The sequence below is a fragment of the Anolis sagrei genome, chromosome 6 (genome assembly GCF_037176765.1).
Source record: "Anolis sagrei isolate rAnoSag1 chromosome 6, rAnoSag1.mat, whole genome shotgun sequence".
NCBI classification, from domain to species: domain Eukaryota; kingdom Metazoa; phylum Chordata; class Lepidosauria; order Squamata; family Dactyloidae; genus Anolis; species Anolis sagrei.
In genome coordinates, this window is record NC_090026.1 from 60,324,065 (window position 1) to 60,339,051 (window position 14,987).

Genomic DNA, 14,987 nt, shown 5'->3' on the forward strand with positions numbered 1-14,987 from the left:
GATGGCGACTGAACTGTGTCAGGACAAAACTTTATACTCCCGCCTCTCGAACGAGACCTCTAACGCTCCGCTACGTCTTCAACCGATTGAATGGCATGCATTTTAAAAAAGGAAGTTATGCTGCCTCACCCTATATATATATATAAATATATATATATACACACACACACACACACACATTGGCAAGTCTAAGTCTCACACTGTTTTTAGAGATGTTTCTATGGGGGAAACGTGTCTTAATATCAAGGAAATACAGTAGTGTAGTTTGGAAATTAGTTACAGTATTTACTCTAGCTAAGACAGGGGGATCACAGAGACATATTCTGAGTCCCACAATTCAGTAGCTGATTTTGCCCAAATATAGTATGCTGCAGAAATTAGTTTGAAATTTATTGCCCATATTTCACAGCTATAAGTCCTTATGTGTTTGTGTTTATGAAAATGATACTAATGCTTTATTATGTATTTCTGCTTCTAGAAAAAGTGAAGGACTCAGTGGCCGTGTATTAAGGAAACTTCCTTTTCTAGCCCATGCACTTTATATTCAAGTAAGGTTATGATGGTTTGTGACTCTCGTGTTACTACAGGGATGGGCAACAAGTGAACCTTTGGGGGGGTTTTGGTACCTTTTTGGATTCTACTAACTGCATATTTACACTAGTTTAACTCTGGCACCAGCAGTAGCCACAGTACGTCTAAACAAATCCTTCATATAAGCAATATGTATAATATTTAGCTTAAATCAGCTTCTGAATATGATCAGGTTTAGAGAATTGTTCAACAGTGTAAATACTGCCCTTGGTTTTACCTTATTTTAATGGATTCTAGTGCTTTATTTATTTATTTATTTATTTATTGTGTCAGGAGCAGATCGAACAGTTGTGTTGCATTTTTTAACAAACAAACAGAAAAAATACAAAGTTTGCAAGTTCGGTAGTTGATTAAATGTCCTTTGACACTGGCCACTTGGAGTGCCTCTGGTCTTGCTGCAAGAAGGTCCTCCATTGTGTATGTGGCAGGGCTCAGGTTGCATTGCAGAGGTGGTCTGTAGTTTGCTCTTCTCCACACTCACATGTCGTGGATTCCATTTTGTAGCCCCATTTCTTAAGGTTGGCTCTGCATCTCGTGGTGCCAGAGCACAGTCTGTCCAGCGCCTTCCAAGTCGCCCAGTTTTCTGTGTGCCCAGGAGGGAGTCTCTCATTTGGTATCAGCCATTGATTGAGGTTCTGGGTTTGAGCCTGCCACTTTTGGACTCTCGCTTGCTGAGGTGTTCCAGCGATTTTAGTGCTGATGTAGTAGGATGAGTTCTCTGTTTTCATATAATAGACTTGATACATAGCATAGCATTCTAACACTTGTTTTATTTTTACCTTTGTTTACAGTCGCCTAATGCTACGATGACAACTTTTCTTCAAGCTCTGTCACTTGTGGTAGACAAGCAATTTGAAGAAAGAACAAAACTTGCAGATTCTGTTTGATGTTTTTTATTTCCCTTCTATACATATTAGCTATCTTGTTTACAAGATTGTAGTGTTTTTCTGAATGAACACTGGGACTTCATAGTGAGAACGATGGGCTTTGAACTAAGAGAACAATTCAGTGGAAGTCTGTTTTTCAAGTACATTTACTCCTTGTGTACTTTAAACAAAATACTGTATACATTTAGGTAGTTTATTTGGATTTGATTATTGTGCCATTAAAAATGGCACAATAATTCCGAAATAATTATTTTTGTTATAATTATTTTTTGTATGCTTTCTGAATTATCTTGCACTTTGTAGACCTATCATTTGTTTCGTTTAGTTTATCTGAACTAGTTTATTGCCAAGTCAATAACTCTGATCTCCAGTAAAAAGTACAGCTAGCAAATATATGTGCTTCTTTCTTCATTTCACTTAAAGTAGCCAGTTACTGTTACTGAATAAGAATCTTCACTGGCTATCAAAACAAAATACACGTCTATGAGACAATATTTCCCTAACCCATGCTGTCTAATGGAAGGAAGAACTTCCTGACTGTGAGAGCCGTTCAGCAGTGGAACTCTCTGCCCCGGAGTGTGGTGGAGGCTCCTTCTTTGGAAGCTTTTAAGCAGAGGCTGGATGGCCATTTGTCAGGGGTGATTTGAATGCAATATTCCTGCTTCTTGGCAGGGGGTTGGACTGGATGGCCCATGAGGTCTCTTCCAACTCTTTGATTCTATGATTCTATGATTCTAATGCACTGCCGAGACGTAATATAATTGTATGCAGACAAGAGGCTAATAGATTTTTTTAGCGTAATTATTTATTTGTGTGCTACTATGAGTAATCACTGATAATGGGTAAATGAAAAAGTAGTTTCTATTTAGGTCTGGTGACAAGAGCTGTGTGCTGGGTTTACTGGTTTTGGGAGAAAAACTCTCCCAGGCACTCATTCTCTGCAGAACCTTGCAGACTAAAGGTTTCAAAAATGAACTGTTAACCAGTGTCATTCATGAGTCTTAGAAACATTTTTCCCTAATTAAAATTTGGGAGAAGCACAAGACAAGATTTTACGATAAAACGCCCCCACTAGTTGTCCTCAATAGAGGCTCATCACAAAAGAGAAATCCCCCCAGAGATAAGTGGCATACATATAAAATATTATTGGAGAAACTGGATAATACTTGGAAGTTGAAATCATTAGAAACATTAAGAGAGACAGATGAAAACCTAACCTGGTTTCACTATGTTCAAATCTATATCTATAAATTTCCTACTGGCGTCCAACGGGGAAGCAAAACTCTAAAACCCCTCCACAAAACTCCACCAAAATTGCCATGCCCCAAGGACAACCCACTAGGTACAAACTAATCCCGTCAGAAATCAAAACCACACAACCACACACAGAAAAAACGGCAAAACAACTGAGCATGCGCACTGGCGCAAAGTCCCCAGCGCGCGCGCACACATGGCCGAACGGCCAACGCACTTCCCTCCCTCCCTTGCCCCGCCCAGCGCGAACACGTCACCGCACTTCCCCACGGCACACACACACACAAACAACGCAACTTCCCCCCGCCCCCTTCCCTCCACCCCCTCCTTCATCTTACTCCTCCCACGCTGCCTCCAAGCCCCGCTCCGCACACTCCAAGCCCCGCCGCGCTGCATCCCCACTGGAAAGACACGCCCCCTCCCTTCGCCCCACCCCTTCCCTCCCTGAGACACTCCTGGAAGGAAAGGGGTGGGGCGAAGGGAGGGGGCGTGTCTAACCGGAGAGGGAGGGAGGAGGGAAGGAGTGAGTCACGGAGGAAAGGGGTGGGGCGAAGGGAGGGGGCGTGTCTAACCGGAGAGGGAGGGAGGAGGGAAGGAGTGAGTCACGGAGGAAAGGGATGAGGCGAAGGGAGGGGGCGTGTCTTCAAAGTCGCCCCCTCCCTTCTCCCCACCCCTTCCCTCCCTGAGTCACTCCTTCCCTCCTCCCACCCCCTCCGGAAAGACACGCCCCCTCCCTTTGCCCCACCCCTTTCCTTCCAGGAGTCAATCAGGGAGGGAAGGGGTGGGGCGAAGGGAGGGGGCGTGTCTTTCCGGAGGGGGTGGGAGGAGGGAAGGAGTGACTCAGGGAGGGAAGGGGTGGAGAGAAGGGAAGGGGCGACTTTGAAGACACAATGATGGATCCGGACCAAAACATTCAATACGCCCAAATATCCACACAGATGGAGTTTGAGGGAAATAGAGCTTGACATTTGGGAGTTGTAGTCACTGGGATTTAGAGTTCACCAACACTCAAAGAGCATCCTGAACCCCACCAACGACAGAATTGGGGCAAACATGCCACACTGAACCCCCATGACCAACAGAAGATACTCAAGTTTACACACAAGCATAAAGAAGGGGGAGGAAGGAAGGATGCCAGAGAGAGGGGGGGGGGGGGAAGGAAGGAGTGTGAGAGAGGGAAAGAGGGCGAGTGAAGGAAGGAAGAGAGGCCAGGCAGAGACTTCAAAACTCTTACTAAAGGCCACAGACACACATGGCAGGGCACAGCTAGTATCAGATAATTTCAAAGAAGGATTTTGCAACACAAGAATCGATCTGGGATACAATAATGGAAAAGGAAAAGAAACTAATAAAGATATTATACCATAAACTACTAGAGTGGGACACCGAGACTGAGTTAATAAAAGACAACATGATTAAATAGGCAGTGGACTTCGGTCATTCTATTCTGTTAAAAGAGTGGGAAGTTATTTGGAAAAAACCTAAAATACTCAAAATCTACAAACAACAGAATTGGCAAAAAATGTTTTTCCGTTGGCATCTAACTCCACAACAATTGGCTAAATATTATAAAGGTGTAAGTAACAGTTTTTGGAAATGTGGAGACCAAATTGGCTCTTACTATCATTCCTGGTGGTTATGCAAAAAAGTAAAGATCTTCTGGAAAGAGATACATGCCCTTGTACAAAAAATATTGCAGATTAAATTTGACTTAAAACCAGAGTATTATTTACTACACTTAATAGACTTTGCATTAGGGAAAAACAACGACAAGTTATTATATTATATGTATTGTCTAATATAATGTAATATAATATATTATATGACGACAGCTGCGAGAACTATCTTAGCAAGTCAGTGGAAAGGCAAAGAACTCCCATCCTTTGAATCTTGGATCCTCAAGATAAGGGAATATATGGATATGGACTATCTGGCGAACATGTACGACCAAAATATAAAGAAGAAGACTGACTGGCAACCGCTGAGAAGATATCTTAAGGAAAATAAATCAATACAGATTGAGTAAAAGGGAAGGTGACTGTAACATCAAACAAAATACAATAATCAAGTATTTTTCTTATCTATCCCTGTGGACTAAACTGGAAGTTCACCACCATATTTACCACCACAATTTTTTGCTTACCCTCCCTATCTCCCTCCCACCTTTACCTCCTATCCTTACCTGCCGGTTCCTACTATATCTTCACTTTTCATTATATCATTCCCTACCCTTCCTTTTCCCATACCTCCCTCCCTCCCTTCCTATATCTGTAAATCTATTTTTTCCTGTAATATCTCTCTCTATATATAAATGCTCTGTGCATAATGAGTACCTTAAAAACAAAAGAATCAATTAACGAAATCAAACTGAATTTGGCAACAAAACATCCTGAAATATTGTGTCCAATTCTGGGCACCACAGTTGAAAAGAGATATTGACAAGCTGGAATGTGTCCAGAGGAGGGCGACTAAAATGATAAAGGGTCTGGAGAACAAGCCCTATGAGGAGCGGCTTAAGGAGCTGGGCATGTTTAGCATGAAGAAGAGAAGGCTGAGAGGAGATATGATACCCATGTATAAATATGTGAGAGGAAGCCACAGGGAGGAGGGAGCAAGCTTGTTTTCCGCTTCCCTGGAGACTAGGACACGGAACAATGGCTTCAAACTACAAGAAAGGAGATTCCATCTGAACATGAGGAAGAACTTCCTGACTGTGAGAGCCGTTCAGCAGTGGAACTCTCTGCCCCCGAGTGTGGTGGAGGCTCCTTCTTTGGAAGCTTTTAAACAGAGGCTGGATGGCCATCTGTCAGGGGTGATTTGAATGCAATATTTCTGCTTCTTGGCAGGGGGTTGGACTAGATGGCCCATGAGGTCTCTTCCAACTCTTTGATTCTATGATTCTATGAATACATGGGACAAAGTCAAACAAGTACAGCCATTTGCCCTCTTTCAAATCCAAATAGGATTGCCCAGTCTTTAGAAACTGCAGAATGCATTGTGATGAGGAAGGAGGGACCAGTCTGGGCCAGTTTGGCATTGTCTTACTTAGTAGAATTTTAGAGTTGGAATAGACCACAAGGACCATCAATCATGTTCTAACACACCCTGGAAACACTCCCAACAGCTGGCCAGCTGCAGAAGTAAACAAGACAATTAAGCTCTGATTTCTCTCCTACTAAATGAAACAATGAGACCATTTCCATGTCAGCAGCAGGGAAGGAGAAGAAGAAGAAGAACTTTATTTTTCTGCCCCCCTCCATCTCCCTGAAGGGACTCGGGGCGGCTTATATGGGGCCAAGCCCAAGGCAACATACAATTAAATATTAAAGTAGCATAAAAACAGCATAAACAATAATAAATAAGCATCAAAAGCAACAACAGATTCATTTTTGGAGGGGAGGAAGGGGAGCAATATGCGAAACTCGTTAAAGGATAGGTTGGTCAATAAGGCGGATAGAAACGTATAGCGGCATAGAAATAATAGCATAGAGATAGAGCAATTAAACAGGATCTGTTCAGCTTAACTTAAAATGTAGTAATGAAATATAGGAATTTGGATTCGGGTCATGAGTCATGTCGTGATTCAAGGAGGGGCTTTTGAAGGGAAATTTCAATTTGGACTTTAAAACGAGGGTTGGCTTTTTCCACGCTGACTCTGCTACCCTGCCAGCATACCTCTTTCAATGCACTCAGACTCCGATAAGAAACAGCTCCCTGTCTAATGAATCAAAATCTGTTTGTAATTGATATTTATTGTGCATAACTTGACACACTGGCTCCCTTGCTACACATATGCATATGTTGGACATTAGGATGGGGCTGGATTTACTCTCTGATTAATTTATGCTGTTATTTATAGACTAAATATTTTTAGGATTATTCAGATTATCTGTGGAGCAGCCTGAAACAATTGAAATACTGGTCAGTAAAGGAGGGGAAAAAAACCCTTGTAGACTTTTTTCTCCAACATTTATTTATTTATCTACATTACAGCGGTTCTCAACCTGGGGGTCGCGACCCCCAGGGGGGTCACCTGGCCATTTCGGCGGGGTCGCGAGGCTGCCTCATTGGCCCCGCCCCAAGGGCGTGACCAAGCGAGGTCTCGCGTGAAGCCCTCCTTGTCTGCCTCACTCTCTCACCGATGGCGAGGTCGCGAGGCAGGCGAGGAGACCTCCGCGCGAAGCCTGGCATCGCGGAAGCCCCCTTTGCCTGCCCCGCTCTCTCGCCGATAGCGAGGGCGCAAGGTAGGCGAGGAGGCCTCCGTGCGATGCCTGGCGTTGTGTAAGCCCTCCTCGCCTGCCTCGCTCTCTCGCCAATGGCCAGCTGTATGGATGGAGCCCCAGATAACCAAGGCCCCTTCCATACAGCTGAATGAAATCCCACATTATCTGCTTTGAACTGGATTTCTGAGTCCACACAGCCAGATAATCCACTTCAATGTGTATTTTATGCAGCTGTATGGAAGGGGCCTCAGATAACCCAGTCCCCTTCCACACAACTCAAGTTTGGTCCAATTTAATTGTGGTTGGATTTCAGAATGCTCTTTGATGGCTGGGGAACTAAACACCCCAACAAGTCCCAAATGCCAAGGTCTATTTTCCCAAAATCTCTCCAGTGTTTTCTGTTGGTCGTGAGAGTTCTGCAGGCCAAGTTTGGTCCAATTTAATTGTTGGAGATCAGAATGCTCTTTGATGGCTGGGGAACTATACATCCCAACAACTCCCAAATGCCAAGGTCTATTTTCCCCAAACTCCACCAATCTTCAGATTTGGGCATACTGAGTATTTGTGCCAAGTTCTGTCTAGATCCATAGTAATCTGGGTTCACAGTGCTCTCTGGATGTAGGTGAACTACCTCTCCCATAATTCACTATCAATTCCTCCCAACCCCCTCCAGTATTTTCTGTTGGTCATTAGGGTTCTGTGTGCCAAGTTTGGTCCTGGTCTGTATTTCGGTGGGGGGGGGGAGGGGTGTCTCAGTGGTCTCTGGAAGTCAGAGCTGCATCGGTTGAAGGTACTTCACATCCCATCATCCGTTGCCCACACTCCCCCAAACATATTGTTTTTGTGATTAATCACTATGCTTTAATTATGTTCAATTTGTAACAATGAAAATACATCCTTCATATCAGACATTTACAATACATTTCATAACAGTAGCAAAATTACTGTTATGAAGTAGCAACGAAAATGTGGTTGGGGGTCACCACAACATGAGGAACTTTATTTAGGGGTCACGGCATTAGAAAGGTTGAGAACCATTGATCAATTCAAAGCCCATCCCAACTATTGCACAGATAATTATGCTAGACCAAATGCTTGCTCCCAAAAACAGGAGGGAAGAGGCCAATCTAATCCTACTAGGAAGAGAGTTCCACAGCCGAGGGGCCACCACTGAGAAGGCCCAGGCTCACGTCCCCACCAGTCATGCCTGCGAAGGTGGTGGGACCAAGAACAGGGCCTCCCCAGAGATCTTAACTTCCGTGATGGCTCATAGAGGGAGATGCGTTTGGACAGGTAAGTTGGGCCAGGACCGTTCAGGGCTTTATAGGCCAAAGCCAGCACTTTCAATTGTGTTCGGTAGCAAACCGGCAGCCAATGGAGTTGGCACAACAGGGGGACTGTGTTCTTCCTGTACTCCGCTCCCGTTAGCAATCAGGCTGCCGATTGTTCAGAAGCAACTAAGCGAAGCTTCTGAACAATCATCGGAGGCAACGTCTTCCCATTGTGCTTTCCACTGGCAGCAAGTGGCAACATTTTCTAGAGAAGGCATGTACTCCAATTGACAACTGTTTTTTCTATCTCTAATGGGCTGTGGCCTATCATACCGAAGCTTCATCTGGTATTATTTTCACAGCAGAATGAAGGACAATTCGAGTAACATCTGGCCTTTTTCACAGACTAAAGAGTAATATCGCAGTAATATTGCAGATTCATGCAATGTTCCCCCCCCTCCTTTTGTGGAATAACCAGAACCAAGGGGGAAAAAAATTTTTAAGAAGGCATTTGACACAATTGAGATGAGTAATCTTTCGAGAGGAGCCCAAAGAATTATCAGTGACCAAGATAATAGAATACTCTGAAGGTGCCCTGTCCTACCCATACGTATTGCCAAAATGCATTCTGGAAATGACTTGAGATTCCTTGAGTGGAGAATCCAACAAAATCCACAAAATACCTTTATTTTCTAACAAAAGTGCACAAAATATCTCCTGCCATCTTTGAAAACTACTTGCTTCTTCATCAGATAATATTCATATAGGAGAAGAAAGGTGATGATGGTAGAATCATAGCCTACGTTTTGTATCAGGCATTTTTGTTTGTCATTCATTTGTTCTGAGGGATCTCAATGCAGGCAAAACTACTCCCCTTCTTGACCATGTGAAGACAGGAGGAACGGCCAATAAAAGGCAGTTACTAAAATTTTAATTTTATTATTTTGAGTTCCGTTGAGAGGGGTGTATTTTCACCGCCTACCTTCATGACCGGATCTCTCTCCATGAACCAGTCCGAGCTCTTAGATCCTTGGGGGAGGCTCTTCTTTTGCCCTTGCCATTATCACAGGCTTGTCTTGTAAGCACAAGAGAGAGAGCCTTCTCCTCTGTGGCCCCCTGACTCTGGAACTCATTGCCCAGTGAGATTAAGAAGGCCCCCACTTTAGAAATTTTCAAGAGGGATCTCAAAACCTGGTTTTTCCGATGCTTTTGGAGAGTAGCCATATTATCATACACAGTTGTTCCCCCTCAATGGTTTTTGTCCCCAGAGTATATTTCCCCAGCTGTATTCCTGTGGATCACCGCCTTGTCGGGGCGCTGGAGCTTGAGCACCTCAATGATGTCATGAGCGAAACCGTGAAGGGCCACCCAAGACGGGACGGTTGTGGCAGAGAGGTCAGACCAAGCGTGATCCCTGGGGAAGGCAATGGCAAACCACTCCAGTATCCTTGCCAAGAAAACTAAATGGACCAGTACAACCAGAGATATGTCGGTATGCCATTGGAAGATGGGACTCCCAGGTCGGAAGATGGCCAAAATGCTACTGGGGAGGAGCAGAGGATAAGTTCAACTAGCCCCAGATGTGATGACGCAGCTAGCTCAAAGCCGAAAGGAAGGCTAGCGGCCGACGGTACTGGAGGCGAACGACGAATCCGATGCTCTAAAGATCAACACACCATAGGAACCTGGAATGTAAGATCTATGAGCCAGGGCAAATTGGATGTTGTTATTGGTGAGATGTCAAGACTAAAGATAGACATTCTGGGGGTCAGCGAACTGAAATGGACTGGAATGGGCCACTTCACATCAGATGACCACCAGATCTACTACTGCGGACAAGAGGAACATCGAAGAAATGGAGTAGCCTTCATAATTAATAAGAAATTCGCTAAAGCGGTGCTTGGATACAACCCAAAAAAATGACAGAATGATCTCAATTCGAGTGCAAGGAAAGCCTTTCAACATCACAGTGATCCAAATATACGCCCCAACCACAGCTGCTGAAGAAGCAGAAGTAGATCAGTTCTATGAGGATCTGCAGGACCTACTGGATAATACACCAAAAAGAGACATTATTTTCATTACAGGAGACTGGAATGCCAAGGTGGGAAGTCAAATGACAACTGGGATCACAGGCAAGCATGGTCTGGGAGAACAAAATGAAGCGGGACGCAGGCTGATAGAATTCTGCCAGGAAAACTCGCTGTGTATAACGAATACTCTCTTCCAACAACCTAAAAGACGGCTTTATACATGGACCTCACCAGATGGTCAACACCGAAATCAGATTGACTACATCCTTTGCAGCCAAAGGTGGCGGACATCCATCCAGTCGGTGAAAACAAGACCTGGGGCTGACTGTAGCTCAGATCACGAACTTCTTATTGCCCAATTTAGAATAAAACTAAAGAGATCAGGGAAAATACACAGACCAGTTAGATATGATCTCACTAACATTCCTAGCGAATATACAGTGGAAGTGAAGAACAGATTTGAAGGACTAGATTTAGTAAACAGAGTCCCAGAAGAACTATGGACAGAAGTCCGCGACATTGTTCAGGAGGCGGCAACAAAGTACGTTCCAAAGAAAAAGAAAACGAAGAAAGCAAAATGGGTGTCTGCTGAGACACTGGAAGTAGCCCAAGAAAGGAGGAAAGCAAAAGGAAACAGTGATAGTAAGGGGAGATATGCCCAGTTAAATGCGCAATTCCAGAGGTTAGCCAGAAGAGATAAGGAACTATTTTTAAATAAGCAATGCATGGAAGTGGAAGAAGACAACAGAATAGGAAGGACAAGAGACCTCTTCCAGAAAATTAGAAACATTGGAGGTAAATTTCAGGCAAAAATTGGTATGATAAGAAACAAAGATGGCAGGGACCTAACAGAAGCTGAAGAGATCAAGAGAAGGTGGCGAGACTATACAGAAGATCTGTATAGGAAGGATAACAATATCGAGGATAGCTTTGACGGTGTGGTGAATGAATTAGAACCAGACATCCTGAGGAGTGAGGTTGAATGGGCCTTAAGAAGCATTGCTAACAACAAGGCAGCAGGAGATGATGGGATCCCAGCTGAACTGTTTAAAATCTTAAAAGATGATGCTGTCAAGGTGATGCATGCCATTTGCCAGCAAATATGGAAAACACAAGAATGGCCATCAGACTGGAAAAAATCAACTTATATCCCCATACCAAAAAAGGGAAATGCGAAAGACTGCTCAAACTTCCGTACAGTTGCCCTTATTTCTCATGCCAGTAAGGTAATGCTCAAGATCCTGCAAGGAAGACTCCAGCAATACATGGAGCGAGAGTTGCCAGATGTTCAAGCTGGGTTTAGAAAAGGCAGAGGAACGAGAGACCAGATTGCCAATATCCGCTGGATAATGGAGAAAGGCAGGGAGTTTCAGAAAAACATCTACTTCTGCTTCATTGACTATTCTAAAGCCTTTGACTGTGTGGATCATAATAAATTGTGGCAAGTTCTTGGTGGGATGGGCATACCAAGCCACCTTGTCTCTCTCCTGAGGAATCTGTACAAGGACCAAGTAGCAACAGTCAGAACTGACCACGGAACAACAGACTGGTTCAAGATTGGGAAAGGCGTACGGCAAGGCTGCATACTCTCACCCAACCTTTTTAACTTGTATGCAGAACACATCATGCGATGTGCGGGGCTGGATGAATGCAAAGCTGGGGTGAAAATTGCTGGAAGAAACATTAACAACCTCAGATATGCAGATGACACCACTCTGATGGCCGAAAGCGAGGAGGAGCTGAGGAGCCTTCTAATCAAGGTGAAAGAAGAAAGCGCAAAAGCCGGGTTGCAGCTAAACGTCAAAAAAACCAAGATTATGGCAACAAGAATGATTGACAACTGGAAAATAGAGGGAGAAACCGTGGAGACCGTGACAGACTTTGTATTTCTAGGTGCAAAGATTACTGCAGATGCAGACTGTGGCCAGGAAATCAGAAGACGCTTACTTCTTGGGAGGAGAGCAATGTCCAGTCTCGATAAAATAGTGAAGAGTAGAGACATCACACTGGCAACAAAGATCCACCTAGTCAAAGCCATGGTATTCCCTGTAGTCACCTACGGATGTGAGAGCTGGACCTTAGGGAAGGCTGAGCGAAGGAAGATCGATGCTTTTGAGCTGTGGTGTTGGAGGAAAGTTCTGAGAGTGCCTTGGACTGCGAGAAGATCCAACCAGTCCATCCTCCAGGAAATAAAGCCCGACTGCTCACTGGAGGGAAAGATACTAGAGACAAAGCTGAAGTACTTTGGCCACATCATGAGGAGACAGGAAAGCCTAGAGAAGACAATTATGCTGGGGAAAGTGGAAGGCAAAAGGAAGAGGGGCCGACCAAGGGCAAGATGGATGGATGGCATCCTTGAAGTGACTGGACTGACCTTGAGGGAGCTGGGGGTGGTAACGGCCGACAGGGAGCTCTGGCGTAGGCTGGTCCATGAGGTCACGAAGAGTCGGAGACGACTAAACGAATGAACAACAACATTCCTGTTTCTTGGCAGGGGGTTGGACTGGATGGCCCACGATGTCTCTTCCAACTCTTTGATTATATGATTCTATGAATTATCAAAACAATTCAGTTAAAATACAATTTAAAATGTATAAATAAGTTGACAAAAGCAATTTGCTAACACTATACAACACCAAGTCCATTTATACTAAAGAGTCATGTCTTCTCATAATATGGCCCTGTGTTTACAGGGTCAGCTCTGGCTAGTACTTGGATGTGGAAACAACAGTGAGTACTAGATGCTTTCAGAAGAAAGAACTGGCAAAACTACCTTGGGGAAAACCCTCTGAAATGCATAGTGTCATCATAAGTTGACAGGAAACTTGAAGGTACATATGTATGTAGTCGATATTTTTCCCTAAGTGTAGCCACTAGGTGGCATGTATGCACTCTCAATGTTAGTAAAGTGCCTGAGATTCATAGAATGAGGCTGAGAATGTGGGCCCAATTTATTTTAAATTGACTACATTGATAACTTTAACTACAAAATGAGGTATTTACTTTATTCCATACCCCTTCAGACCTTGTTTCTTGAGGATCTGAGGACAAAAAAACCTTAAATATGTTCTTTAGTAGTTTTGATAATCTCATTCACCTTTCATCATTAAGCTTTCCAGAAAATGCTGAAGAAATTTCCATCATTGGGTTGTAGGTTTTTTCAGGCTATATGGCCATGGCCCAGAGGCATTTTCTCCTGACGTTTTGTCTGCACCTATGGCAAGCATCCTCAGAGGCAGTGAGGTCTGCTGGAAGTAGGAAAATGGGTTTATATATCTGTGGAATAACCAGGGTGGGACAAAGGACTTTTGTCTGCTGGAGCTAGGTGTGAATGTTTCATCATATTTTAGGAACTGTTGATATTTTGGGCTTATTCATTTTAAAAAAATGCCTGATCCCTTATATAAACGTGCTACCCATCCCACAGGCTTGCTCAAAAACAGTGAATACAGTGCATTATCATTTGTAATGATGTCGAAGAAGGCTGCTGGGAGGCACTCTGTATACGTGATCCTGAATTTTTTAAAAAATAATGAGGACAAGCAACCTGATAAACTTTATTTTTCTATTATTTATTTATTTATTTACAGTATTTATATTCCGCCCTTCTCACCCTGCAGGGAACTCAGGGCGGATTACAATGTACACATATATGTCGAACATTCAATGCCAAAGACACACAACAGATATAGACAGTCAGAGGCTATTTAAGTTTTCTGGCCGCCAGGGGAGCTGTCGCTTTCATCATCCATCTGCGACACTGATGAAGTACTTCCGCATTCCCCGCATGCTTTTGCTGGAGTGCTTTGCTGGAGTCTTTTTTATGGCCTTGTAAATTAGTTAAATTAGCCTCCCCACACATAGGTGGTACCTAATTTTCCTACTCAACAGATGCAACTGTCTTTCGGGTTGCAAAGGTCGACAACAAGCTACACAATTGGTCAGAAGCTCACTCCGACCTGGGCTAGCTTCGAACTCATGATCTTTTGGTCAGAAGTGATCTTAATGCAATTGACTCCCAGCCAGCTGCTCCACAGCCCCGGTGCCATATGCCTCAAGCTATGGCATGCTACAGGTGTTGCACAAAAAGAAGTTCATATCTGTGTTTACAGAAGTGGTGGAAATTGCTGCTAGCATGACATAAATGAAGCCTTGCAACAGAAGGAAAGAGAAGGGATGGAGGAAGAGGCATGTGTTTGAAAAAATAACAGTGGTTTCCAAATCATATGCCTCAAGCAGAGAGGTTCTCATTCCACAAACATGGTCTTCAAGTCCTGTTACATGATCTTGCCAATGAAAAGCTCAATGGCCAACTGATGTGAAGAAGCAAAAGTACTTTTTCACTCTTCTTTAAATCCTGGACTTGGGTTTTTTAAGAAATGTAATGCTCTATTTGTGCTTTTACAGATCTATTTTAGGCCTTGGCTTAGCATAGTAATTTATCTTTGTAATCTAGTTCATATGCGGTCTTGAAGACAGGTTGGACCCAAAGTGTGTAGGGATTTATAGGTAATAACCTGCACCTTGAATTGAGCCTGGAAACTTGTCGGAAGCCAGTGGTGCTACTTGAGTAGGGATGTGGTACGTTCTCTTTAGCTAGCTCTAGTTAGTAATCTGGCAGCCAACCTTTGCACTAGCTGCAGTTTCTGAACCATCTTCAAAGGCAGCCCCATGTAGAGTGCACTACAGTACTCCAATCTGGATATAACTAAGGTGTGGACCACAGTG

At 43.7% G+C, this 14,987-nt stretch overlaps 1 protein-coding gene across 1 annotated transcript in view; it reads left to right on the forward strand.

Moving 5' to 3' along the window:
- The window catches only part of TRIP13 (thyroid hormone receptor interactor 13), a 38,761-nt gene extending 36,892 nt beyond the window's left edge, over positions 1 to 1,869 (forward strand). Inside the window, exons 13-14 of the mRNA XM_060781480.2 lie at positions 479 to 548; positions 1,383 to 1,869. Coding sequence (XP_060637463.2) covers positions 479 to 548; positions 1,383 to 1,478 — 166 coding nt within the window. The 3' untranslated portion in view covers positions 1,479 to 1,869. The remainder of the gene's footprint in view (positions 1 to 478; positions 549 to 1,382) is intronic.
- Positions 1,870 to 14,987: the final 13,118 nt, after the last annotated feature.